The sequence below is a fragment of the Mycotypha africana genome, assembly GCF_025528875.1.
Source record: "Mycotypha africana strain NRRL 2978 chromosome Unknown BDF20scaffold_17, whole genome shotgun sequence".
Taxonomy (NCBI): Eukaryota; Fungi; Mucoromycota; class Mucoromycetes; order Mucorales; family Mycotyphaceae; genus Mycotypha; species Mycotypha africana.
The window spans coordinates 262,302-288,906 of record NW_026515741.1 but is presented as its reverse complement, the minus strand read 5'-3'; the positions used below and the strand labels follow the sequence as shown (position 1 = coordinate 288,906).

General features: G+C 37.9%; 11 protein-coding genes across 11 annotated transcripts; 8 read left to right on the top strand and 3 right to left on the bottom strand.

Moving 5' to 3' along the window:
• Window positions 1-540: 540 nt before the first annotated feature.
• On the top strand, window positions 541-1,359 carry BDF20DRAFT_901794 (uncharacterized protein). Its single transcript, XM_053082829.1, is given in 4 exon segments — window positions 541-571; window positions 586-693; window positions 725-739; window positions 799-1,359. The coding sequence occupies 3 exon segments, from the start codon at window positions 630-632 to the stop codon at window positions 1,284-1,286; spliced, it is 567 nt and encodes a 188-aa protein (XP_052930936.1). The 5' UTR covers window positions 541-571; window positions 586-629; the 3' UTR covers window positions 1,287-1,359.
• An 18-nt stretch (window positions 1,360-1,377) lies between these two features.
• BDF20DRAFT_901792 (uncharacterized protein) lies at window positions 1,378-3,004 on the bottom strand. Its single transcript, XM_053082828.1, is given in 2 exon segments — window positions 1,378-2,607; window positions 2,627-3,004. The coding sequence occupies 2 exon segments, from the start codon at window positions 2,986-2,988 to the stop codon at window positions 1,638-1,640; spliced, it is 1,332 nt and encodes a 443-aa protein (XP_052930935.1). The 5' UTR covers window positions 2,989-3,004; the 3' UTR covers window positions 1,378-1,637.
• Window positions 3,005-4,764: 1,760 nt separating this feature from the next.
• BDF20DRAFT_840393 (mediator complex subunit MED14-domain-containing protein) lies at window positions 4,765-9,914 on the bottom strand (the record flags this gene model as incomplete). The annotated part of the gene is made up of 7 exons (XM_053079383.1): window positions 4,765-5,828; window positions 5,928-7,126; window positions 7,226-7,902; window positions 7,985-9,031; window positions 9,113-9,283; window positions 9,360-9,492; window positions 9,577-9,914. 7 exons carry the CDS (start codon window positions 9,912-9,914, stop codon window positions 4,765-4,767), a joined length of 4,629 nt encoding a protein of 1,542 aa, XP_052930934.1.
• Window positions 9,915-11,120: 1,206 nt separating this feature from the next.
• Window positions 11,121-12,324, top strand: BDF20DRAFT_901785 (uncharacterized protein). Its single transcript, XM_053082827.1, has one exon. It carries the CDS (start codon window positions 11,242-11,244, stop codon window positions 12,232-12,234), a length of 993 nt encoding a protein of 330 aa, XP_052930933.1. The 5' UTR covers window positions 11,121-11,241; the 3' UTR covers window positions 12,235-12,324.
• Window positions 12,325-12,403: 79 nt separating this feature from the next.
• BDF20DRAFT_901784 (uncharacterized protein) lies at window positions 12,404-13,293 on the top strand. The gene has a single exon (XM_053082826.1). The coding sequence runs from the start codon at window positions 12,463-12,465 to the stop codon at window positions 13,111-13,113; it is 651 nt and encodes a 216-aa protein (XP_052930932.1). The 5' UTR covers window positions 12,404-12,462; the 3' UTR covers window positions 13,114-13,293.
• Window positions 13,294-15,245: 1,952 nt separating this feature from the next.
• On the top strand, window positions 15,246-16,100 carry BDF20DRAFT_901781 (uncharacterized protein). Its single transcript, XM_053082825.1, has one exon. The coding sequence runs from the start codon at window positions 15,355-15,357 to the stop codon at window positions 15,904-15,906; it is 552 nt and encodes a 183-aa protein (XP_052930931.1). The 5' UTR covers window positions 15,246-15,354; the 3' UTR covers window positions 15,907-16,100.
• A 1,031-nt stretch (window positions 16,101-17,131) lies between these two features.
• On the top strand, window positions 17,132-17,581 carry BDF20DRAFT_917781 (uncharacterized protein; the record flags this gene model as incomplete). The annotated part of the gene is made up of 1 exon (XM_053084611.1): window positions 17,132-17,581. The coding sequence occupies one exon, from the start codon at window positions 17,132-17,134 to the stop codon at window positions 17,579-17,581; it is 450 nt and encodes a 149-aa protein (XP_052930930.1).
• A 271-nt stretch (window positions 17,582-17,852) lies between these two features.
• On the top strand, window positions 17,853-19,619 carry BDF20DRAFT_917780 (uncharacterized protein; the record flags this gene model as incomplete). Its single annotated transcript, XM_053084610.1, has 4 exons — window positions 17,853-17,962; window positions 18,036-18,168; window positions 18,235-19,234; window positions 19,318-19,619. 4 exons carry the CDS (start codon window positions 17,853-17,855, stop codon window positions 19,617-19,619), a joined length of 1,545 nt encoding a protein of 514 aa, XP_052930929.1.
• A 686-nt stretch (window positions 19,620-20,305) lies between these two features.
• Window positions 20,306-20,860, bottom strand: BDF20DRAFT_917779 (uncharacterized protein; the record flags this gene model as incomplete). Its single annotated transcript, XM_053084609.1, has 1 exon — window positions 20,306-20,860. One exon carries the CDS (start codon window positions 20,858-20,860, stop codon window positions 20,306-20,308), a length of 555 nt encoding a protein of 184 aa, XP_052930928.1.
• A 1,803-nt stretch (window positions 20,861-22,663) lies between these two features.
• On the top strand, window positions 22,664-24,118 carry BDF20DRAFT_901776 (FAD dependent oxidoreductase). Its single transcript, XM_053082824.1, has 3 exons — window positions 22,664-23,487; window positions 23,582-23,596; window positions 23,686-24,118. Exons 1-3 carry the CDS (start codon window positions 22,741-22,743, stop codon window positions 24,049-24,051), a joined length of 1,128 nt encoding a protein of 375 aa, XP_052930927.1. The 5' UTR covers window positions 22,664-22,740; the 3' UTR covers window positions 24,052-24,118.
• Window positions 24,119-24,468: 350 nt separating this feature from the next.
• BDF20DRAFT_992119 (uncharacterized protein) lies at window positions 24,469-25,546 on the top strand (the record flags this gene model as incomplete). The annotated part of the gene is made up of 2 exons (XM_053085369.1): window positions 24,469-24,624; window positions 24,669-25,546. 2 exons carry the CDS (start codon window positions 24,469-24,471, stop codon window positions 25,212-25,214), a joined length of 702 nt encoding a protein of 233 aa, XP_052930926.1. The 3' UTR covers window positions 25,215-25,546.
• Window positions 25,547-26,605: the final 1,059 nt, after the last annotated feature.

Below are 26,605 nucleotides of genomic sequence, written 5' to 3'. Positions count from 1 at the left end.
AGTGGAATTAAGAAAGTAGTAGTGACAACCGAGTAATATTGTTCCTGTTAATGAATTGTACAACGCCACTGAGATATATCTAGATTACCAGTAAGGTTGAAGTGTGCCTGATGAAATCTTATTTGTCCCAGTGTGCCTGGAATCTTATTTGTTCCAGTGCACTATAACTGGTAAAGGCAGTAAATCTGGATTGTTTCTCAGATTGTTATATGAATTAGAGGTCAGAACGTGACAGCCATGTTCTGTTTATTATACTTCATCTTCTTAAATGTCAAAAAAGGAAAATAAAGCGTGGCTCAGACATGTATCGCATTTTCAGCCTTCGTTTCGTCAACTTGGGTTTTGCCCAGCTTTTCTGAACAGAGATTTTTAACCTAAAATGAGACGGTTGCAAAAAATTGAGACGAGTGCACAACATTATGAGAAAACTTTTATTGGACCAATTTCATTTTCAGTGGAATTGCGAACTTTTCAGGAGACATGACACAATTGCATGCTGCCCAAAAACTTTTCTCTCAGTTTTTTTCTCTCAGTTTTTTCTCTCTCTCTCAGTTTTTTCTCTCTCTCTCAGTTTTTTCTCTCAGTTTTTTTCTCTCTCTCTCAGTTTTTTCTCTCACCAAGAGCAAACAATGGCACACCTTTGCCACATTTGCGAAAAAGAGTTTCCTTCCCCAACACAACTATATAACCATGGTTATGATGTCCATGTGGATAACTTTACAAGTGACCATAGATAAAAGTAAGAACTGGAGTTCTTTCAACAAGAAGACATTGTGTTCACTTTTTTTCTTTTTTTAGAGACAAGCATTGTTGAAAGAATCGACAGTAAATTCAGCTGCCCTGATTGTCCCAGCAGACTTTCTACTTCCAGGTCATTCAACGATCACCTAAAAAAGAAACATAAAGGAACCTGTTCAGCGTTATCGAAAGCGGAAAAAAGGCGCGACATTGAAACAGACGATGATGATACCGGATCATCAGTTCTTATGAAGCGCCATAAAATGCTTGGCCCACAACTAAATTTTGACGAATTGAATTCAAATTCGCTTACTTTGCCGCCATTACACTGCGACCACAATGCAGAGGCTGTAGCTGCTTCTAATGCACAAGATCAAAGAGAAACAAAAAAAAAAGAAATAGTCTTCAGCAATATTGGAAACTGGAAGCCAATAGCATTATCATCTGAATGTGGAAAAACGTCTTACATGCTTACCTCTCCGGAGGCATTTGAGCATTTACTTGCGGAGCAACCAACTGGTCTGTGGAAACCACCAAGTCCAAATTGATAGAAATAGGTGGTGTAAAACTACTTTTGATCAAGCTGTATACGGCACATTTATGCATTTTATCTTCTTTTGTCCACTTCAAATACATTCGAAATTAAATGATAGTTTATAAATCATCATTCTTTTACTCTCTATTTATTTTGACTTATAACTTTATATGAAAAGACACCTGACAAAACAAAGTGAATGAGGCGTAACTAAGAACAATCCTTACAATTTAAGCACATATCAAAAAGTTGCACATGATAAAATGGTAACTTAACGTCAGCTACTTGTATATAGTTTTTACTTCTTGCTTTACTTGATGAAAAAGTTTATATCGATACGTATAATGTTGAAGGTATTTGACATCTAATTGTAGAGATGCTGGGATAACAATTTAGCAGCTGTTTTATTTGCATTGCTTATAGACGTTGTCATTGAATCTGCTAAATCCTGCAATAAACGACTCAAATTCAAGTTGTTGATCACTGGAACCACACCATTTTCTTGTAAACTAATGATTTCTCCAATTGTATCTTTTACTTTTCCTTCTTTCAAGGTGTTATGGAATTCATGAAAGAGCATCACTTCAATATATGCTGCAGAACCAGTTTTAAAGACCTCTGAAGCAATCGATTGAAACATCCTTGAAAGCTTTTGAGACTGCGAATCTAATGATTGAGAAGAATCATATTCGCAAAGCGTCCAAATGGTATATGGGCGATAGGAGATGTCAGATATAATTGAGCTGAAGGCTCGGCATAGCGAATAAGTTGATAGGCAGTAAAATTTCGATCTTAACTGACGAAGTTGAAAAAATATATAACTCTGGCCAATACATGTAATTGTATCATCTTCAAGCATTATTTTTCCCATTTTTAAGTGTTCTGTATTGAGATATATTTTTGTTTCTGGCAGTGGCACAAAGTTGCTAGTGTTAGGTCCCGTTTCAACTGTCGCATTTGTTATAGTTCGCTTGTCCAAACGTGTGCTTGAAGTCACCAATAAATTGAAACTGGAAGCCCCAATTTTCAATTTGGTGGTATTATCATCTTGAGTCAGGCAAACTACTATCTCTCCATATTTTGATTGTGTTTTTGGAAACGAAGATTGGTGATTTGTTGAACCTGTTCTACGTTCATGATGCGAGTCAACTATTTTTGATCTACCATAGGACTCAACGCAGTTTACAAGTAATGCCGTTGGCCCACTCAATAGAATACTTCCTGCGAAAATATGTGATGTTGCGAATCTAAGTTGTGGAAAGAAGGCCCAGTCTTTGCTTAATTCTTGAGTGATTTCTTTAGTGAGTTCAACGTACTGCTGATCAGCTATATGTCTGTAGATCGGACTTATACGAACAATATACTTGAATTAGGTCGTCTGTATTAGTTGAAAGAGAACTGTCTGTTGTAACTGCTTTGTTCACGGTTGGCAGACTCCAAGAGCCAGTCGGATTATCAGATAATACATCAATAATATTTTCTGATGCTGCGAGAAAGGGGTATATTTTACCATTCATAGACGCCAACAAAATGGGTTCCAACTTTCCAATTTTTGCAGCCAAGATACAACTGTCTTGAACGCGAGGCGAGCATGATAGCGCATTACAGGCCAGTAGAACAGCAGCATCATCGTCAAAATGGTTGCTTGTTTGACATGTAACTAGTCTGTCGATGCTAAAATTATTCTCCCCTATACTTGGCTTGTGATGCTTCATAAGAACTGATGATCCGGTATCATCATCGTCTGTTTCAATGTCGCGCCTTTTTTCCGCTTTCGATAACGCTGAACAGGTTCCTTTATGTTTCTTTTTTAGGTGATCGTTGAATGACCTGGAAGTAGAAAGTCTGCTGGGACAATCAGGGCAGCTGAATTTACTGTCGATTCTTTCAACAATGCTTGTCTCTAAAAAAAGAAAAAAAGTGAACACAATGTCTTCTTGTTGAAAGAACTCCAGTTCTTACTTTTATCTATGGTCACTTGTAAAGTTATCCACATGGACATCATAACCATGGTTATATAGTTGTGTTGGGGAAGGAAACTCTTTTTCGCAAATGTGGCAAAGGTGTGCCATTGTTTGCTCTTGGTGAGAGAAAAAACTGAGAGAGAGAGAAAAAAACTGAGAGAAAAAACTGAGAGAGAGAGAAAAAACTGAGAGAGAGAGAAAAAACTGAGAGAAAAAAACTGAGAGAAAAGTTTTTGGGCAGCATGCAATTGTGTCATGTCTCCTGAAAAGTTCGCAATTCCACTGAAAAATTTTTTTTGTTCATGCGAAACTGTCTGGCCCTCAAAATACTTTTTTTTTTTGGTGTTTTTGGAAGTTCATTAGGTGATTCGTGAAATTATGCAAAATGCCCGATTGTCGACATTGCAACAATTCACGTTCGTAATTGCAGATGAAGTGGTGCGATGTCAACGAAACTTATACCAATAGTACTTGTGGTAATTACTGGTTGAGAATTCAGGTACAAGTATTTGACTTTTTTTTTTATCTCTTTCCTTTCCTTCTTTCTTTTGCTGTCAGTACAAACATCCAGTTCGCAATGAACGCTTCCCTCTCTGATTTTCAGTGTATAATAAAAGGACTAAAGGAGACTCATTTCACCTGACAGTTTATATCAAATTATAAGTCGCGTTCACAACTAAAATACAGTGACTCACAAAAATGGCTCAATGTTTCTGCATTTTGCGGTTAATGCAGCATTATATATGCGCATCTTTAGAAACAAGATAACGTGTACAAGTGTTATTAGGATTCTATGATCATAATAACGATTCAAATGCTTGAAAGTTGGTCTAATTCGTCTTTATATTATAATAGGAGGTATGGAAATAACACAGTAGACTCAAAAAAAAAAAGTGGTAGTAGAACGTGGTGGAACGTGGTAGATTTGGAGATCAGTGTAAGCCTTTTAAAAAGACCTGGTAGACTCCGAACAAAAAACATACTTTTTAAAGATGTCTGTGAAAATTATACTGGGGTTTAAAATGAAGACTTCTAAGTTCTAAAATATGCTAAAGAACCACTGCACTTCAAACGAGGAGTTCAGACAGGACTACTACGTTGTTTTTTTTTGGAGTCTACCAGGTCTTTTTAAAAGGCTTACACTGATCTACCAGGTCTACCACGTTCTACCACAACACATACCATTAGAAAACGGAACGGATTCTAGAAAACTGTTGTTCCTTCTCAACAATTTCATTTTCAGCAAATCAACATTTGGTTGGTTTGGAAAGTTTTCTAAGGGCCAAAGGGGTACTCTGACTTTTATTATGAGCAGTAATAGCATGTGTATATTGCTATATACGTATGTATAAGTTAGAAAGAGCCTGTTTTACTTTTTTGTTTTACATAATGTTTGTATAATGTTTGTATAATGTTTTCAGTAAACTATAAAACTTGTGATTTTGTGTGTATGGGATGATATATAATTTTGATTTCCTCCTACTTTTTCCTTTGCACAATCTCCTCTTCTTTGCTTATACAAACTATTTACACCATCGCTTGCAATTTGTTCAAAATACACTGGCAAAGCGACGCCGAGCACAAAAGCCCGTGCTGCATGGGATAAGCGCAAGGGTTATCAGTGAATTGAATAGATGGATACAGTGCATCAAGCCTAGTTGATGGGGTTCGTAGATCGTGACAGCATCCATCCTGCTCTTCATCAAAAATCCATGTCTCTATACTTTTTAAGGCCTCTGAAAAATGGTCGAATGGTGTAAATTTGAATTGTTGAGCCACATTGATCGGTTTTAAAATGGAAGAGGATGGCTGATGTTGCGAATTTGAAGTAACAGAGGATGCATCAATTGTATTTTCATTCTGTTGAAGTTGAGGTGAGGGTAATGTTGATGGTTGATGTGGCACAAGATATGGTGGTGGAGGTATAAAAGAACCGGTGTTCATATTGACATCATCCATCATCATTTGTGGATGTTGCTCCTGTTTGGGAGATGAGCACGAGTAGAAATCGCGATGATAAGCTGCATCTGAAACACAAATCATGGATGTGTCTGTAAATTGTATGTCGATAGCATGAACAGCTGAAAAGATAACGCGTACCGAGTCGTATGCGCGAGGTATAATAGACACTTTACCAATATCACCAGATTGTGCGCATTTAACTTCCAAACGTTCTAAGCACGTCATTAAGGGTAGTGTTTGGAATAGAATTTGGACAAAGTGAATTAGATCACGTTTTTCATTCAAGGCATCTCGTAAGAAATTTGCAATACGCCAATGGGGATTACGCGAGCTTAGTGCAGGAAAAGCTTTCATTGTCACATGCCTTCTTTTCCGTTTAGCTTCTTGTGTTCTAGCTTCTCGCGATTCTGATATATCATTTTGTTCCTCTGCGACTTTCTCTTCTTTTTCTTCCTCTTCGTTTTTGATACCGAATTCTATATTGTATTGTCTGGTATACCCTTTTCCCAATGAACACCATTTGATAGTGCATGTTAGATTACTGGCATAAGTAAATGATAATTCCTGCAGGTTGGTAGGGTTAAATTGGAGTTGATCCTGCGAGTAGTTTTGGAACCAAACTGATGCAACTTAAAACAAACAATGCAAGCGATAAAAAGCAATATTTTAATATATGAAACTAATTGAATATGTAGTCAAATTTTTATCTTTTTTTTTGATGTGCTTACTTTGGCGAGTCAAATTCATCATCATAAAAGTTCGTTCCCAATCCAGTAAGAATTGTTCAATGCAAGTATCAATTTTTGAATATGTAAAAGATAGAATCAATGCCGATTTGTCAAAAGAAATATGATCACCTAAATTTTCATCCTCTCGCTGTTGTTGCTGTTTCTTATCAAACTTATTCTTATCGCCATTAAGGTCGTTATCAATAACTCCTTGCAAAGATATCAAATCACTTTGTAATAATTGCCGTACATCGCTTCTACTTTCATTCAGTTTTTGTTGTACTATTACATAACAATCTCCACTTCGTCTACCACAATCCCACCAGCCTGAAGAGCGAATCAGAACATCCGAATGTTTCAACCTGGGTAATAATCGATCTGTCCAGGAGATAGCTTCCATAACAGGTTTTTCTCTTTTTAACAGCATAGAAGAGGCAGGAGAAGTATTAGGAACTTGGAGCTGTTGCTGAGAAGCCATTATTGAGAGACGTTGTTGATAAGAAAAAGCAGCGTCATTCGAGAGATGGTAAGTGCAGGCTTTTAACAAATCACTTTGCGGTATAAATATCGCTTCCACCTTATCGGCAGCGGGATGGCTTAAAGCTGCTTGAATATTTAACCCGAGATTCTGAAAGTTATTCCTATGTACAAAATTGTTGTTGTTGCCATTAGCGCTATGGCCACTGCTGCTGTTGGATAAGACGGAAAGAGAATATAAGAGCGAGCGAGTATGATAAGTAAGCAATCCTTTGAAAGAAAGGATCTGAAGCTCGATCTTGCGATTAATGATCCATGCTCGTGATAATGAATCAAGTTTGGCCAAAAAGCGCAGGTTGATAGAAAGGCAATCAATTTTTGGCAAGTATAGCGAAATGTTATTCTGTTGACTAAATTCACTCATTCGATAACCTTTCAACATGGATGTTCTTCGCTTCTTCAGGATGAGACCTTCATTATTTCGTTGATGCTCACAGTTGTTCAACACTTTATTATCGTTGCATTCATTTTCCTCTTGGAGTCCTCTCTTGTTCGAGTTGGCTGTTGAAGCTGAGTGATTACCATGACTGATCTCGTGAAATTCTGGGCCTTTACTTCCTTCTGCATTTTCGACGAATTGACTTTTCCATAATTGATTAGTGTCAAAATTAGTAAAGTCTGCAATCGTTTGATAAACGCCATGCTGTTGATCTCTCGCCTTTCTATTTTTTTTCAAAAGAAAAAAAAAATTCATAACGTTAGTTTCTATGGTAAAAAAAAAGAAGTAAAAAAAAAAGTTGTTAAAAGGTTTGGAAACGTACCTTATACAACACAGCCAGGTTTTGAATTTATTCTTCAAAATGGTTAGAACCAAATACCAATCCTCAAACTGTGAGAACTGCAAAAAGATGCAATGCGAGGGATACTTCTGGCTACTACTATCAGTTGTTGGTGAGGTCGATTGAATGTCTAATAAAGTTTCCTCAAATAATCTGGAGAAATCTTCCATGCGTAAATTCATTTGTGAAGGGTGGAAAGGTTGTAAATTCAACTGTTTCGCAAGTGAAATAACTTCATGAATGACTACTTCTGATCTCAACCATACAAGATGGCGTGCAATATTGACAGGATCATGGTTTAAACGCTCTTCCAAGCCTCTTAATTTAGTTTCCCCACAGCCGTTATTCGTATCAAATGCCTTGACTTTGCCACTACGTGTGTCAATTTCGATGCTGATGTATTTCTGATGTTGATAACGTATCACTAATGCAGAAGACATATTCGCTTGAACAGAGGAACTAGTTGGTGACTGGTTTACTATCGCTGTAGTCTCATTACTATCGTTGGTGAAATCATTGTCTCCCATCAACCAAAGACCATTTTCAGCAAGAAAATCCTTTTGTGTGATCAACGTTTGTCTAAACTTTTCAATCATACATTTTCCATGATAATTGGTGACATGCAAAACGACTTGTTCCATGTTAAGATTAGCCGGATCCTTTTTTCACGCAAGAAGAAAGAAAGTTTAGTAAGTATGAACCGCTAAGAGGACAAACGATAACAAAAAAGTGTCAACTCACCAAAAGTTGTTCATCTGTAAAGAGATCAGGGCAATCATTCCATAATGCTTGTAATGTGTCTTTGGGGTATTTTAGCATATTTAATACTTTCACACGTTCGTTTTGATCAATGATTTTATCTAGTGCAATTGAGGCACCAATACCAGCTTTCTGTATCATGCCTTTGTATTCATCGCGTACGGCTTTCATTATCGTAGCTGCTGAAGCTCCGGCTGATGCTTGTCGTTGTTGTTGATTATTCAAATTTGGAATAGCGGTCTTAACGCTACTAGCAGCATTGGTTATCGAGTTTGTAAATTCTTGCTGTTCTTGCAAAAGTATCTCAATGACTGTACTTTTATTTGTAAAAAAGGGTTGAGGTCGTGCCCATTGAGACGCAGGCGAGCCTCCACGCCAATAAATCAATGACAGCTTTGTTCGATCGGGGCTCATTTGTACCTGCAATTGATTGACCCATCGCGTTTTTGCTAGTAATGCAGACTGAATGTATAGGATTTCTAATTGCAGGTTCAAACAGCAGAGATGTAAATAGTCGTACAAGTGAACAAGAGGAAAGAAAAGACGCGGCTGCTGCTCATCTAGCTGATCTTGTTGCTGCTGTTGGCTTTTTTCCTCGCCATCCGTTGAAGATTGGACAATATTTGACACTGTATCCGTTTGGGTCTGCTGTGGTTGCTGTGATGATGTTGCAGGTATTGGAGGGACCAATTGCTTCTGAGCGTTCATTCGCAAATGCTGTTTTTGCACGTCACTTAATGAAAAGTCGACGTCTTCCGCTGCTCCTCCTCCCATAGATGTTGCCTGAACAAACATGTCCAAGGATACGATCCACCATCGTCTGTTCTGAGGAGGGCCCATGAGTGTTAGTGCAACCTCAAACTCATTCTCAATTTTAAAGGTGATTCGACCATTTTCAATTCGGTATGTGTTCAATAGAGGCGACGGAAGAACTTCGGTTGTAATCATACGCATACGAATTACGTCGTTCATATTCTGGAATGTCTCTAAAACCTCTTCATCGGTCAAAGGAGGAGGGGCCAGCATATCCTAATAACGAAAGAAAAATGCCAATTTTCAATGATTTATTCTTTTCTTTCCATGCGTATATTCTCCCTTGAATTTTCTTACTTGAATCTTAGTGGGCATGCGCTGGTAAGTACCAGTTGTCAATACGTCTACAGCAGTTGGTATATCAAAATTTCTTAATCTTGCTGCAGGTAGATCTGACTGAATCTTATGTAAATAGTCCACGGTATCTTGGAAAATTTTGTTCTGATTTGCTAAGAATGCCATGATATTCTATTCAATCGAGATGAGTTAATTACGTGTCGTTTTCTATTGAAATTATAAAAAAAAAAACCTCATTCTCCCGTACTTGACACATTTGTATATCGTTCGCATTCTCTGCCCATTTTACTAGCGCTAACACTTTAGCGAACTGCTTTCGAATAAACGTTGTATAATTCAAAATCTGCCGTTTCTTTTCCACTTCAGACATGGAAGGTAAACTTTTTGTGTCCGAGGAGCAAAAATAATAACGTTAACTTCTCTTTCATCCATTCTATAAAGGCAGTTATAAAGTAATACTTTACGTATCCACAAGAGTCATCAGATCGGAATGTGCTTTATGAACAAGTTTTCCAAGCATAACTCTCAAAGGTACCATGCATGCCATCTCTACAGGTAAAGCTATCTTTTCTGTTTCTTTTTCATCATTGTTCTTTCCTTCTTCCACTGTCGCTTTTTCTTTTTCTTTTAATTGTCCATTCACTGATGTGCCGTTAATGTTTTGGCTGTGGAGTTTTTCTTCAGGTTTAAGTGTTTGTATTCCATTCGTTTCCGATTTTAAAGTGTAATTCCCGTTGCTTTGTTGTACTTGTTGCTTTAAGTTTTGCGAGGTGTCATCGTCATTAGTCAAAACGGGTTGCATTTGTTTGATTTAAAGACAAGAGCAAAGGAATTTCGTCGTTGAACTATTCGAAGTGAGAACAGAATACTTTCCAGAAAAAAAAAAGGCAATGACCGTTGAAGAAGGAAGTGAAGCAATATATGAATTATTGTTGCGATGTCAACTTTATTACTTGTAAAGTATATATATGTTTATGCTCTTTCGCGAACAAGGAAATAAAGAAACAATTCTTATTCAAAAAGAGTAGAGCACTTGAAAAGGTAAATGAAAAATACCCAAGGCGGGCTATTGTTTGGTTGGAACTTAATGTGACAGTTTTTCAGACAGAGCATTTTCCCGAACTAGGATGAAAAAAAAAAGCAGAATTTCTTAAGACAAAGGAAGTGCTTAGGTACGGAATTGATCAGTTTCATTGAAGCATGGTCAATGCAATGAGTCTTGACAAGCTACTTTTGTTTTCTTTTTTGTTTTTTTGTTTTTTTTCGTTGCGAACACTACTATCATCAACGCTTTTGGAAAGAGGGACAATAACCCCATAAGGCAAGCCATTCAATGGCACACATTTTGTAGCTAACCAACTGATGGCAGCTAGTTAAGGTTTAAATTTTACATGCTACATAACGATTTGGAACAGTATTAAAAGCTATTCTGAAATTGACGTTTGAGCTTCAAGACAATGTTTTATTATTGTCTAATGAAAACATAACAAAATATATAGAAATATTTGAGAAAACAAACGAGAGAATTGACGTTGCATGTCCTATCCCAAATAACTGGTGCATCAACAGGATCAAGGAATTAGGTGACTTAAACGCGCTAAAGATGAGGAGGAACTCAAGCCGCACGTTTCATTCATTGACTGGTGATTCAGCACTGCTATTATAAACTGCTGGGTTTCCGAAAGATTTCTTTTATTTTGGCAAACCAAATCAACATACCTACCTTTTCGTTTTACATACGGAAATCGCCGCTTTACCATTTTCAACTCGCCTCTAACTCAAACTACGATTATAAGTCGTCAAATTAGCATTTCAGGGCTATTTAATAAAATTTTCTGATATTGTGATGGCATATCCATCTTTCATACTGCTGGAGCGCGCTTTTCCTCATTCTGGTGATTGACATTTACTTTTGTTTAAAACGTCATAAATGCGTGTCTCAGTGGAGTGTGAATTAAACTTAACGCAGGATCTCAAAAAGATAATTTTCTTTTGCACTCTTTTCTCCATTTTTTGTTCATCTTTCTCTTGTACGAACCTATGCTACGCTTGTGTTGTAGCATACTGAAACAATATACATTACAATAATATAGACAGGCAACTCAGGAAAAAAAAAAGAGGACTAAAATATGCCCATTAACAATAGGATAGCAACATGGATATTTATTGTTATCATACTCCTTAGTACCATTACTGTATTGATGAGATACAAATCGGACATAACAGAAGGTAATAACATTTATACTAAGGATTGTCAACAACAAAATCATAGCCAAACAGAAAGTGTTTTTCGCATAAGGACCTCACATTCGTTCCTTTTTGAAGGCATTCAAAACCTTGCGCTTTCTATGAGAGATATACCCTACAGTTATTTAATTTTACTTTTGGTCATAAGCGTCTTCTGTGTCCCTCCATTAGTCGGTGTTGCCTTCCTAACTACCCTTAGTGGGTTTGTATACGGTTTCCCCTTTGGTGGCATTCCAGCTACATTGGGAACATTTTTTGGTTCTCTTTATTGCTATTTCATATTCAGTGGTCATTACGATCATTATTTCTGCCTGTCATCGTCTTCACCCGGGCGTTTCTTAAAACTATCAAAACAACAGCAAGAAAAATGTCATTTGATACAAAGAGCATTTAAAGAAGGGGGTTTTGGTATGGTCTTATTGATTCGACTGTGCCCTTTCCCAGCTCAATTACAAAATTTGGTGCTATCACTATTATGTCGAAAACCTGAACAAACCCAACACGATGAGCATGTATCATCCATAGGGAATGGTGATAATGATGATGACACAGTTTTTGCTGTGAACGGCCATAGATTATATGATGACCGAAGTGTCATGGATTCAAAGACATACATTGTTACAGCGTTTATAGGCAGTTTTCGGTTTAATATTGAAGTATGGATTGGTTCTCAATTGGCTACACTGCTGGATGATGATTTACCACCAGAAGCAAAGCGAGTTTCCTTGCTCGTGACAGCAATGGGTGTGTGTGGTTTTGTAGCAGTAGCAGTATGGTTGTACCGCCTCATGATAAGACTGGTAAAAGAAAAGGAGGAAATTGCCGTAAGACATGATTTGGAGCGACAGGAAGCAGAGATCGGGTTATTGGAATAGCGCGAATAAAATAAACTCATTTATTGATCCCATTACAATTGTATCCTTCATGGTACAAGAAAATATCGCATGAATTCTGTTTATCGTAGCCTGGTACATTTTATCAGTTATGCATAGCGATTACGTGAGTTTTTGTTGATAAAAATACTAACCGAAAGAAGTATTTGTCTTTTCTTTTCATTTCGATCTCTTTCTTCTCTTTTCTATCGCCTTGAAAAGACCTTCAGGATGGCTTATACGAAAGAATTTAAAGAAGTCATTAGTTTCAGTTATCCTTGTTACATTTGCGGTCAAGTGCTGAGTAAAGCTAAAGTTTGCATCGACCATATCAAGCGTTTGCACGGGTATGAACTTCCTGTCCGTGCAGTTGGCCACAAACGTCCTATTGAGCCCGACTACGACTTTCAAAATGATCCCACTGGCCCGTATGATAGCCAACATTATGCTTGCTCATCTTGCTGGTTCCATTGCGAACAAGGTGAGTTTGGTCGTGAAGGTGGTCTACGCGATATAGCTCGTCATGTTGAGGAAAGTCATCAACCTACGAATATTGATGAGTCCAAGAACGACCAAGGACAAGTAGTGGGTCTTTCTCTTGTCCCCGTACAAGCTCCTCAACATCATCCTTCTCAGCAACGAGGAAGAAGAAGAAGTAGCGCCAGCAGTACTGGTGGCAGTGCTCGTCGCGGCGGTGGCCGTCGCGATAGCGGTGGACGTAATGGAAAGATGGTACAGTATGATGATGAAGAAGATAGCGATTTGGAAGAAAGTTATGGAACTGAAAGTCCTGCTACTGCTACGGTCACGCGTCATGATATGAGAATTGTTTTGGACAAGTTGAATGAAATCACAGGCCTTTTTAAGGATCTTCTCAAGTGAGGATCAAAAGGTGACTACATAACAACTCCCCGATTGCATTTGTACTATTACATATAATTTCAAAAAAATGATAGCTTATAAAGTATTTCTTGGCATTAGGAATGTTTTAACAGACAAGGATTGATAGTTTACACTTGTCTGTTAAACGTTTCTTTTTTTTTTTCCTGCCCAAAAATAAATACTTCGAATGTAACCTGATCAGTGAATCTGTGTTCTTGACACGTCTTTGACTTTTAGAATTTCATAAAAGATTTGCAAAGGAGCACTTTCTAGATTCGCAAATCATTGTGCGAAAGTTGGTCCTCAATACTTTAATAGAAATTAATATTCGTCTTTTACGGTAGAGATATTTCTCCTTAACTTTTAAAAAGTAGCGTTAATCCCCAAACTTGTGCAATATGCAATCCTTGGCTAAACAAAAAGAATAAAAAACCTAGCATAACTAGATTTAAATGCTTGGAAACTATCTTTCTATTTCTTTCTTCCTCCCCGCCTTTGAAAACTAATTGTGTTCGTTTATACTTTATAGAAGCCTATACCGAACAAACATGAAGACATGCGTTTTGACCTTCCTTCTATTAGTTTCTACTTGTGTGCACAACATATGGGCCAGTCCTATCGGTAATCCAAGTCCAGCTATTATTACATTATCCATGCAAAAACGGGAGGATTCGGCAGACAGACGTCAAGAGTCTCAGGTGGGAGGTGCAGCAAGAGGCTTTGTTCTTCCCAGCGTTTATGGTCTCGTTCCTACAAACCCACTGGGTGGTAATGCTCCTGATGAAGATTGATAGAGATTGATGTACAATGTTAGAAGATGATGTGAGGCCGATCTGATTTGTTAGATATGACCTTTACTGCTTGGAGTTAAGCAAAGGCTTTTTTGTTGAATATGAGATAAATTTAAGGTTGCTTTTGAAGAAATAAAAAATATTATGTATACTTGTCAAATCAACCTGGCACTCCTCTTTCGCGTTGGTGTAAACTGATCTTTCCTGCCTAAATAAGAGTATGATAATTGACGAATGAAAATCAGAGATATAGCTAAATGTGATTCTATTGTTCGCTTTTTAACAAGTAATTTGAGCTGCAAAATATAGTACCCCATGCCAGTTTACATACCATGTAGAGTTTTGAGCGTTTGTGAATCGGGTAAAGAATCCAGGTAGTACTAGTACATGCACTTTGTAAGAAGGGGAAAAGGGTCAATGCCAAGACATACAATTGTTTATCCAAAATATCATGTATCTTTGGTTTGGTATAAATATAGCCATATATAGGCACATATTATTCGCTGATAGAAAACGTCTGTTTTCTATATCTGTTTTATTATCCATGAATGATCATAAAAAATTATGAAGATATGATATATGAGTAGCATTGACATGCTTAAATTAAATTCTCTCTATGCAAATCAGGGACTCAATCAGTCTTATCAGTCTTTAAACAATCGTGATAACAAAAAACGCCAGGCCAGATTATATTGAAATCTATCAAGGAGAATCTGTATTGCTCGTTTGCTTCTTTTAGAACAGTTATATACGGAGATTGAGGATTTCTCCAGAGGGAGAATAGCCGTTTTGAAAATGGCTTTGGACAGATTGAATCAATTCAATTTAGAACATACTAAGCGGATGGACAGATGTAAAAGGGAGGGTAGGTGGCATATTGCTACGTATCTTTTATTCTTTTTCAGAAATAGGAGCTTTTTTTTATATATTTTTTTCTTGTATCATATCTGCTAAACAAGTTGTTAAGCAACTTTTATATTGATGTAGATCAGTTGATCGTCTTTGAGGAGAAGATCGTATAAGATTTTCCCGTCCTTCGAAAAGCTTCTCAGGAGGAGCCTTGGATTTCCGCGCAAAAAACCAAATTGGAAATAGACCATATAAGTAAATATATTTCTTTGTTAGATAAATGGATATAGCATATCACGTACTAACTTACAGTAGGATGCTTGAAAACAAACAGGGGTTAAGCTGGTCAACAAAGAAAACTAGAGAAACCCCGTGTGCGAAAGAGGTGACTTTTTGCAGATCTTCCAGCCAGTATTCGTAAAGACACCAAAGGTAGAATAAGCAGCTTAAAACGATTTACAATTAAGAGTTATCCGTCTTATGCATAATGTACAAAATTATGAGCATCTTAGGTATATAAGTTTTTGATGAACTGGCAATTTGGAAACACTCTTTTCTCTTTCTAACAAGCTTTTTTCAACAAGTCTGTCACAAGCTATCAATGCGTATTGTACTAACTTTCACCTTATTTGCTATCCTTACTATGATCCTTTTAGAGGACATTTCTGCTAGTCATATCGATATCCATAGCACCAATCAACTCAATATCAAACAAAGAAAACTTCTTAATAAACGCAGATTGAATAGACCCACACTTTTCAAACGACAGAATCCTGCTTATAACACATTTCCTTCTTCAACAGGTCAACCAGGTCAATCAGGTCAGCAACAACCAGGTCAGCCAGGCCAGCAGTCAGCAGCTCCACCATGTCCTGATCCCCAAAACCCTAATTGTCCACAACCAGCTCAATCGCTTTCTTTACCAGTATTAGTCCCCAATTTGGTTGTTCCACCTGCTACTACTCTACCGGGCCTGAGTTTACCTGCTACACCCAAACAATTAGTGGGCCTTCCAGCTGTCCCGGGTTTGCCTGGTGTTCCGGCCGTGCCTAGTCTTCCTACTTTACCAGGCCTACCTCCTCCAGCAATCTTACCTCCAATGCCTGATCTTAGTACTGTAGCTCCACCCGCTGGCGATGAAGATGCAGATTAAGCTTCCCATTGCTCGTAATATAGTACTGCAATATATGACATCTTTTTCATTGTAATTTCTATCCTAATCTCACAGGTTTCTTTCTGTGATCTCTATCTCGTGTATTTCATCGAAACAACGACTTACATACTAGGTTAAAACAATATAATATAGCCTAATTGAATAGAATAAAAAGCTCTTTATTTCAACTTAAACTTGCTGTCTGCCATACGTACGTTTCAAAGTGTTTATGCACAAAGTCAATATTGCCTGCAGTGGTATCGTATCGCCTTTTTTTTTTTTTCTGTTTTGCATGTCGACATGTTCACCCACGAGTAGCTGCAGAAATTAGCGTAGTAACGCGTTTCACTATTCTAACGCATATTTCTTTTTGAGCAATCAAATTTAAGCTTTCTTGCCTTTGTTTTAAAGGTTTTTTGATCTGCAGACGATTATAAAAGAATAGTATGAAGATCAAAGCTTTCTTTCAGGCTTTCAGAAAACCAAAAGAAATAAACTCAACTTCTGAATTATATATAAATCGAAGAAAACCTGTACGACCAGTTCTTTAGGTTGATATAAGTATGCAGTGGGTATCATTGTGTTATGGTTGATCAACTATCGAGCAATTCAAATATTATGAGACTGACAGGTTTGTTGCTCTACTTTTAAAAGGGTGTATATTTTAAAGAAAGCCCTAGTAGAGACATTATAGTCGCTCAAATGAGAGGTCTCATCCTGAAAGAACATTGACTTTCACGTTAGCCAAATATGGCATTTGAGAAAACAAAGAGGAGTGTTGAGCAAAAAGCCTAAAACAAGTGTTTTCATATTGTACATCCAGGAGTCGCGGAGAGGAACAAAGAAAACAGAAACTTTTTTTTTTCGTGATTTCAAGACCAAGGATTCAAGCCAGGAGTAGCGCTCAAAAATCAATTAAGCTTCTCCATACGAATAGTCGATCTTTTGATTCCTGTCCAAGTTGACTGCCAAGTTGCTTTTCCAACTGATAAACGCCTGAAATGAAGGGGTCACACGAGATAGCCTTCCACATCATTTAATTTATTGCTGTTCCTGATTTTCTATATGCATTATCTCAAAGTGAGTCGTTTATAAGAAGTAACAATGAAAACAAGATTCCTCTTTTGATGCCCTTTCTCATCTTATTTACTGTTAATCTACATCTGAGTGCGCTATCAATTATTGTACCTCACACATACGACAACACATCAGTATCCATATAACAATGAAGACTCTCAGAGCACTCCTCGTCGTCACTGCTATCGTGTTTATCACGCTTAGTCAGGAAGTCTATTGTAAAGAAATTGTTAATGCAGCTAACAGTAACCACGCTGGACCCGAGAAGATAATTCAGTTATTTGCTAAACGTCGTCTAGTCCTCAAAAAACGGCAAAACAATAATATACAAGTCCCCCCACTTCCAGACACGAGCCAGTTACTCACAGTGCCACAGCTGCCTTCCTTACCACCGCTCTCACTGACTCCTGCGGCTGCTCCGGCCGCGGCTCCCGCTTTGGCTCCGGCTCCAGCTCCAGTTCAAGGTTATCCGAATCCAGTTCCTTATTACAGTCTGGTGCCTGCCGTTGGTTCCGCTCCTTCCACTGGCGATAAAGATAAAGATGACGACGATGACGACGATGATGATGATGACGATGAGGAGGAGGATGATGATTGAAGAATTTTTGCTACTATTACAAATATAACTTATCCAAATCAAATATATTAAAATCATAGCTAGCATGCTGAACTAGATGTACTTTGTTTGACTTTTTGATAAGGTGACAACAAACGGATAGAGTTTTTTTTCCCCCGAAAATCTGAAATCCGCAAAAAAAAAATAAAAGTTAAAACTGATAAAGGCAGTGCATATCTTCTTTTTTTTTTTCATCCTCTTCTTTTTATTAATCGAGGATTCAAATCGCAAGTTCCTTTCACTGAATGTAGTGATGTTCTTTTTTGGCAATGCACGGCCAATTCTCTTCCTATTCAGTGTCTGTTGTTGCTTCTTTATCACCACTGTTACAGCACAAGCTTCCACAACTAATCCTTTCATATGGTAAAAACCGAATCGGACGGCTTAATAATAGTTAATATCTGGTTTTTGACAGACAATGCATATATATTTATAGGCAAATACTAGTTGAATATGATTTATCTCAATCCAATACAACAAAAAGGTATCTGACCAATACTTCATCCAAAGTGTATAGCCAAGAATTTCAAACAATTTTTGAAAATAAGGATCTGTTCGGTTATAATGAGGTAAATCTTTTATTACAGTTGCATATCCAGGTTGCTCTTTTTCTTAAACAAAAAAATTTACATTAGCGCCTTGTGATTGATTTTGGTGATGGCTGCTCAGGAACTACCATAGATGAGGTCGAACAATTAAACAGTAACTGGGTCACGAGTCCTTCCATGATGTCACAACCTTCTATAGCTCTTGTTCAAAGAGGAGGACGTTGTTCACCTTGGCAAGAAAAGATTGCTACTGTACAGGGTTTATCTGACACTTACAAGCTCCAAGTTTCTGGAATTGTCATTTACGACAATATCTTCTATAACGACACACAATGGATACAGGAGGATACAAACAATGCTTCTTATCCTGTGTGGTCATCATCATCTTATGCATCGTCGCCGGACGGCAGCGGTACACTACCCGCAGAACGTAATATTCATTCCATGACTCAAGAAAACAGTATCGACAAAGGATCCACATTTGTTGCGGTGTACTATGTCCCCAAGGCCTACATGAATTATCTCAATCAAACATTTTTGCAGCAAACGCATCATCTTCAGGGTGCTCGACAATTATACACACAGCTCACATTTTTCCTTAGCGAAAAGCAATTTAGCAGCAACGGCAACGATAATACAGAAGATGCTGCGGGTTCAGCATACTCATCACCTTCTTCATCTTCCTCTTCGTCACCCAGCAGCACAACCACAACAGATAGTATATGGAATGACGAGCGAGAAAAACGAAGTTATGTCATTTATTCTGTGACAGGAATTGCGACGGCCGTGCTTATCTTTGTGATTGCTCGTTGGTGTCGGGCGTTTGCTCGAAGCTCGGTGTCTGATATTGAAATGGGACACTTCTATGGATATCAGCAGAACTTATTGTTGCAGGATATGCACGATACAAATGAGGTTATTTTATTCGATCAATTGAAAAAGATATGTCCTATTATCAAGTACACAGAGGCAAAACAAAATTATAATCAGCTGAATACAACATGTGCTATTTGTATAGATGAGTTTGAAGACGATTCTTATGTACGCGTTCTTCCTTGTCGACATGGATATTGTACAGCCTGCATAGGTAAAGGAAAAAAGAATAGAAAAATGTCCCTTCTTTTTTATGTAAAAGAGAATCTAAAATTGGATGCTCTTGTTGGTACATAGATGTATGGCTTACGAAAAAATCAAGTTTATGCCCTATTTGCAAGTATGACTGCAAGAAAGCGCTTACAAAAGAAGAGGAAGAAGAAGAAAGAGGCACGAATGACTGTAGAGTAAATGAAGTACATTCGAACGATAGCGAAACTACATTACATGATAACGATACCCATTTAGCAAGAAATGTTCTGTCTGAGGAAGAAGGCATTAATGCCCAGCCATTGGACAGATCAGAGGCATTGGCGCAGCCGTCTACGAATGACTCCGTCGAAGGTTCAAATCAGCAAAGAAAAGGAGGAGGCTCTTGAAATAAGAAACAGCACAAAATAACAATCACATAAATATGGTCACTCACTACTTTTTTACCCTTCATCAAGATTAACTCATTGGTTTTTCTTCGTTCGTTGTGTTATATCTCGTTATTATTGTAAATTATGCGATTAGTGATAATAACTTGAAAACGGACTTGTTTCTCTACATAAAGCTTAACATTACTTACCTTCAAGCTTGATTTGATTAATTTGTGTGTTCCGCACATCCAAAAGTAATACTTCAGACATGGCGAACAGATCGTGATCTTCAGGTCAAGATATGCAGATAAGAAAAAAAGATCAATGAGGCTGGAAATTACAATAATTCCGTGTTCAAACGTGCTTCAGCAAGTAGTTTTACAATAATTACTGTATCCAATTTACTTGTATCTGCAGTTCTAGTGCTGCAGTTGTACTCAAAATACGACAATCCTAGGCACAAGTATTCAAGATGTATCGATCGCTCTTGCAGTAGTCACGATTTCATCCTTGTCGGTGCTAAGTGTAGCAATATAGTTATGACAAATCAAGACAAAATTTTATACGGAAGTCTGCAGTCGAATTTTATTGTTTCTTTCAATTTGGTTTCATTTATTAAGTTTGTTGATTTGAACGAAAGGAAAGATCAATAAAATATATGAGCATGGTTTAAAAGTATGACACTACGAACAACAAGTCTTTCATCAACCTAATTTAGGCAAAGGTGGAAGATTAGGTAAGGTAGGGAGGGTCACTGCACTGGTATATTGATCTAAGCTTGGTAAGGTAGGTAAAGTGGGCGGTGGTAAATTTGGAACTGCTAAAGGAGGAGGGGCAGGTAGTGTAGCCGGAGGAAGCGTAGGTACTACATTAGGTATAGCGGGTGGAGTCAATCCTGCTCCTGGAGTTTGGTTCCCTGATTCAGAGCCTGATCCTTTTGCTCGACCTTGACCGCCTGCACCGCCACTTGTTGCTTTACCAGACGCTGTGGATGGACCCCCACCCCCTTCCTCGTCGTCTTCTTCGTCTTCATCTTCTTCCTCTCTCTTTTCTGCAGGAGGGGCAGCTTGAGCTTTACGGTCAGCATGCTTGGGTGAAACTTCATTAATAGTAACGTCTGACTGTTGCTGTGGCGGTCTGCAAACACCCAAAGCAGACGGGAGGAGACCCGGTGAGCAAGTTTCTCTTTTGTCAATAGGTGCCGCTGAAATAGCATATAATAGTGAGGTTACTGCTATAAGATACGGGAGCAATTTCATGGTTGATTAAAGTTCGGCAGGTTTTCGATCAAAAAAGTGGGGGAAGGGAAAAAAAAAAAAGAGAAAGAAAGAGCTGTTGCTGATCAGGCTCGTTTCAGCCGCGTATTATAGAAATTGATGCTGTAGAGATTATGCATATGAACTACTATTCCTTATCTCCTATTTCAATATTCATTCTTTACTCATGAGCAACAGTATACAGATAGTCAATGTATCACCCTTCATGCAGTCATACATTCCACCGAGAAATTGCAGAAATAAGAATTATAAGAAGACAACAACTGTCGACGGAACTGAACAATTACGGGTGTTGTCACCTCGGTTGAGTAATCAATATAAATACAACATCATTTAAGAGACATATTCAAGGCTCGCTCTGTGGGGATGTCTTGGATGCATTAGAGGTGAGAAAAAGACCATATTGACTAAGCCAATGGCCTTTCTATCTTTTCTTCAATCGTACTAGTTTTAGAAACTTAGTGAGAAGTTGAACAAAATGCGCTGCCGTTTAACGGGCGGACGCAGAGATAGGAGAAGATATTGATTATCATGTTCGGCTTCCTTTATTTCTGTATTTGCCCGAATAAGCCATATTATTTTTCTTTACCTTGCAATGCAGGGATACTAAAAACTATTGATAACTATCATTTCTTTATCGACACATGCTGAGCAAGGGGGAAAAATCACTTTTCGATATAGACATATAAGTTTCTAAATCCATCAGCACGTTTAGCTAGTCGAAATTGTTTGCTCGTACACTATCAGTGCAAATCAGGGATTTAGAAGATTTTTATTTTTGTTCTAACAAGCAATTGGATTTTACGCTGATCACTAAGAATTCGCCACGACGATATCAGTTACAAAACGATAGCTTTATGCATAGACGGCCATTTTCGTCGATCTACAAATTCTCTTTTGGTGGTTTTTTTTTTAGTACTCTATCCTCCTTATGATCAACATATTTTTATGGATAAGAACGTAGATGATTTGCTTGATAAACTGATATATATATGTTGATAGACATGTTGAAACAGACGATATTATAGTATTATAGAAAGAATACAGGTAGTCTATGCTCAGATCCGTACATTAACTGAAATTTCCAATTGCTTTGGAAGAAACATACAATTAAATGAATCGCACACTTCTGTCAACGTGTAATTCATTGAAATACAAAGCAGAGGCATTCTCATTTCGGCCAGATTTTTAATCAAGCACATAAAGCACGTACTAAGCTAGAATCGATTCATACATCTTGTACATGTCATTATTCATTGTTATATATAACACTACTTTTACACGGAATAGTAAGTAGTACACTAATCTTTCCTTCCGATGGTCATCTAGTAGACTACTCTCTACTTTTAAACAGTACGTTCCTCTCTTATTGTTTGCCTAATGGTATTTATAGTGCAGTTTATGTGTAGAAAAGTACTAGCATTTACCAAGAGATAGATGCTATTCCTTATATTCTTATACAAATTTCACATCCTGTGAATGATAGTCATTACTTTCTTCTTCTTCTCTCTTTCACGATATTACCTACACACATTTCTTCATACTTCTTCCTCAAATGAAAAGTACGGTAGTGCTTTTCTCACTTGACTTCTTATGCTCTTCTGTCTCTCTAAACATATACTTTACTTACTCTTCATTGTTATTTTCATTTCTGACCCGACTTGCAGTTTATGCACCCGTCGAACTTTTCCATTGGCTGAGTTACGACATTTTTGTGTCATTTGCATGAATGAAATTTTCACTAAAAGCAAACGAAATAGCTCGTTTGAGCTATTGTCAGAGCCCTTTTGGTCTTTTTTTTCTCTCTATTTTTCGTGTCCTATTTATAATTGCAAGGTTTTTGCTGTAATAGTTCAGGCGCCATGTCAAATAAGCATATTATTATTGTAGGTGGAGGTATTATCGGTGCTAGCTGCGCTTACTTCCTTTCTCAACAAGATGGATATACCATAACGTTACTGGAGCAAACAGATATTGCCTGTGCAGCAAGTGGAAAAGCTGGGGGATTTTTAGCGCTTGATTGGAACGATGACCACCCTGGAATGAAAGCGCTTTCCAGAGCGTCTTACAAACTGCATGAAGAGCTTGCGAAGCAACTGGACGGTGAGAAAGCATACGGCTATCGTAAAATGCAAACTTATTCCGTGGTGTTCGATACCAGTTTGAGTAAGAAGAGGAGAAAAACAACTGCATCGGCGTCAAGCAATGTAACATGGATTAATAGAGATTATGTCAGGTCTGCAGAGAAAATTGGCGACACAACTACGACAGCCCAGGTGATGCCACCGCAGATGACGAAGAAATTGATTGAGGAGGCAAAAAAGTCAGGGCGTGTTGAAGTACGTGTAAGAACGGGTGTTAAACAACTTTTGTTTGAAAATGATTTGGTAGTCGGCGTCGAAATAGAAGGAACCGGAGAGAATCTACATGGTGATAAGGTTATTATCTGTATGGGACCATGGAGCGGTTTGCTGCCTCTTCCAAACCAGGAACGTATACCCATTAGAGCCTCTCACGTTCATTCAATCGTGCTAAAACCGAAAGACGTTATTCCTGGTGATGCTCTTTTTACCACGATAATTGAAGATGACTCCACAGCGGAGCCAGAGGTACAGAAAACCTAGCATAGAATTCAGCTCATTTTCTCATTCACTAACTAATTGTTGTACACACCTACGGATGATGATGAACATTTTCATATAGACATACCCTAGGCCGGTGAGTAAGAACGATAATAAATAACGGCTACAAGCTTTTGCCGTGTAGTTATTGACTGGCATATCCCTCTGCTTTACTTTTCAATTTAGGACGGCACTGTTTACCTTTGTGGAGCGAGTGATAATGAACCCTTAACTAAAAATGCATCTGAGGTTCATGTAGCGGACACAGCTATAGAGACGTTGCAACGTCAAGCTACCATTATTTCTTCACAATTAGCCAAGATGCCCTTGATTCAAGGACAGGCGTGCTATTTACCTATCTCAGAGAAAACGCAAATGCCATTGATCGGTCCACATCCTCGCTTTCAGCAGCTGATTTTGGCTACAGGCCATTCTTTCTGGGGTATATTGAACGCCCCTATTACAGGAAAGGCCATTTCCGAGTTGCTTACAAAGGGAAAGATTGAATGTTTAGACGAAAAGGTCATGGAATACTTTCGCCCAACAATTTAGATGCAATAGCATGTCAACCCCCGCGAGCTATATTCAGCTTAACGAACACTGCCTAAGCAATAGATCAAATAAAGCTTTTTATTTTCGTTTAAATTTTGTCAAGCCCAATAAACAGATGGCCATTGATCTAGAATGAAGAGAGGGAAGAGGGACATCATATAAAGGAAGCCAGTTTTCTTCTATCAATGCCCTTTACTTGATTCTTTAAAACGTCATCATTTAACCGCAGCTAACAGTTTCTACACCGCTGGTATTAAAGCATACTGCTTATCTGTAATTCTCGTAGCAGTAGTTAGCATGAGGTGGTTGACCTAGCAGAGGAAAGATCGACCTAAGAATTCACGTGAAAGCTCAAAGAGATCCATTGCATACGATCCAGCCCAAAAAAAAAAGCCTATATTGCTACTATAATCTACCATGCTGGAGAAACTTAAACGGTCACCAACGCTGCTGTATGCCATCGTCTTGAAACTCGGTGATACTCAGATAGTTGCTTGGAGAAGGGCGATTTGTCTGCCAAAGAAAATTAGACAACAGGCCCGTCGAAACCAAGACAGCCATTTATTCTTTCTTGTATTTCCTATTTTGGAATTGTATTTTCTGCTTGTTTTTGAAAGTGCATGCATGAAATAATCGGGTCAACCTTTTCATTTTGCTCCATCAACGTTGATTATACCTTTGCTTTGCACTTTCCTCCATTCATCCTACAGCCATTAAATTCTATTTATCCTTATCTTTTTTCTCCAACTATAATTATGGACGGTGAGACTATTTACGTAGTAACAATATTATACGCCAAAGGTGAAGAAGAAGTTGACGATCACTCTATGAAAACAAAAGCATTCTCCAATTTGGACGATGCGAATTGGTATAGAGGTGTTGTATCGAAGAAAGTGTATCAATTGTATAAATATCAGGGACAGTACAGTCTTTCAGAAGATCTAACAGTGAGCGATGACAATGACAACGATTGGGATGAAGCAGAAATAGAAGAAAATGTACCTAACAGATATGATAGTAAAAGCGACAAGTGGGTCAATAATCCAGAATTTATTCTAGTAGATCACAAACGTGAATGTACTTATATTGTGGCCGATACAAGAGATAGAAATAGTCTGTATACAATTATCAGCGTTAGAAAAGTTATCATCGGGGAGTCATGATCTTTATAAGAGATGCCATTCATCGGTGAAGCATATGGTTAATTGTACCATTTGCATGTAAATAGTTTAAACAGAACCCAGATATCTATATTCTATCAAACCTAATCAACAATAAAACACTGATATGAGTACCATGAGACTCACGTTTGCATTGATACCTGTATTACGTAAGCGACCCATGACATGCGATTTTTCGAAATGGCATAGTTTGCCCTTTTGGGCACTCAGTCCATAATACAAGGGGTCACTCTACTTTTAAGAGAGCTACAATAGTCATCACGATTAAGTCTAGCCAAATCGACCCTTTTGGTACCAGAGACCGAGGAAACAACGGAAAAATAGATTAGAGAGAGAGAGAGAGAGAGAGAGGTTGGATCTACAGATCACTGTAAATTAAAGTGTTTGAATTGTGTTAATTCTTGACTGTATGAGAAGCTTAACTTTTAGATTTATTATTAAATCGAGATAATGTTAAATTAGCAAGTGTATTTGGAAGCCCTTCCTTTCTATTAGGTGAACTATAAAATAGTAGGGTAGAGCTCGTACTTGTGCCCTTATTAAAGCAGTAAATTTAATACAAGCGAAAAGCATCCATTGTATTGCTTTGTGGCAAAATCAGTATCGTGAAGACTGTCAAAAGTAGTGCCTCTCCATTGCCCAACGCGGGATAAATACCGTGATTTCGTATGGGAGGTATCAATAGACTTGATTCGTACAATCTCAATCCTATATTGGTTGGGCATCTCTATTCTAGGTCGAGCCGGTAGACAGCTCGCACAAAGTCTTTTGATTTCAAAGCTTGTTGTTCTGCAATCAAAGGTGTAAACTGGTTAAAGCTCTCCCAAACAGTTGTACTGAACGATAAATTCTTCAACACATGTGTTATAGTTTGGTCATTTCGGTGGTGGAGCTATCGTACAACATGTGAGAAAAGATCAAGGTATGAACTGACCTCATCTGACGAAGGAAGTGGTGAAGCAATATACAACTCGTCAAAAGTTCACCATTAGCAATAAGGAATACAATCCGTTAAAAGCCATTCACTGATATACACCTGGAAGGCACTATCCAATGGCTTTATGCGGTCCTTTTCTTATCTTACAACCAACGGCAATACGTACATTTTAGTTCACATCATCGACGTTGCCACTTTCTTTCTTTCTTCGACCCGTTTCGTGATAAGTCTACTAAAATAGTAGCTGAAGAACTCATTTCCATCTTTTTACTTGTTGGCTGTTCTCGTATGATTCATTCTAACAATGGCACTGAGTGGAAAAATTAGATCCTCTCTACCCTATGTACGGCTATGAGAATTGACAAACGTTGGAGTACGGCTTTTTATGCTCATGGCAATACAACACGAATTTTTAAAAAATTTGCGCGTGACACTT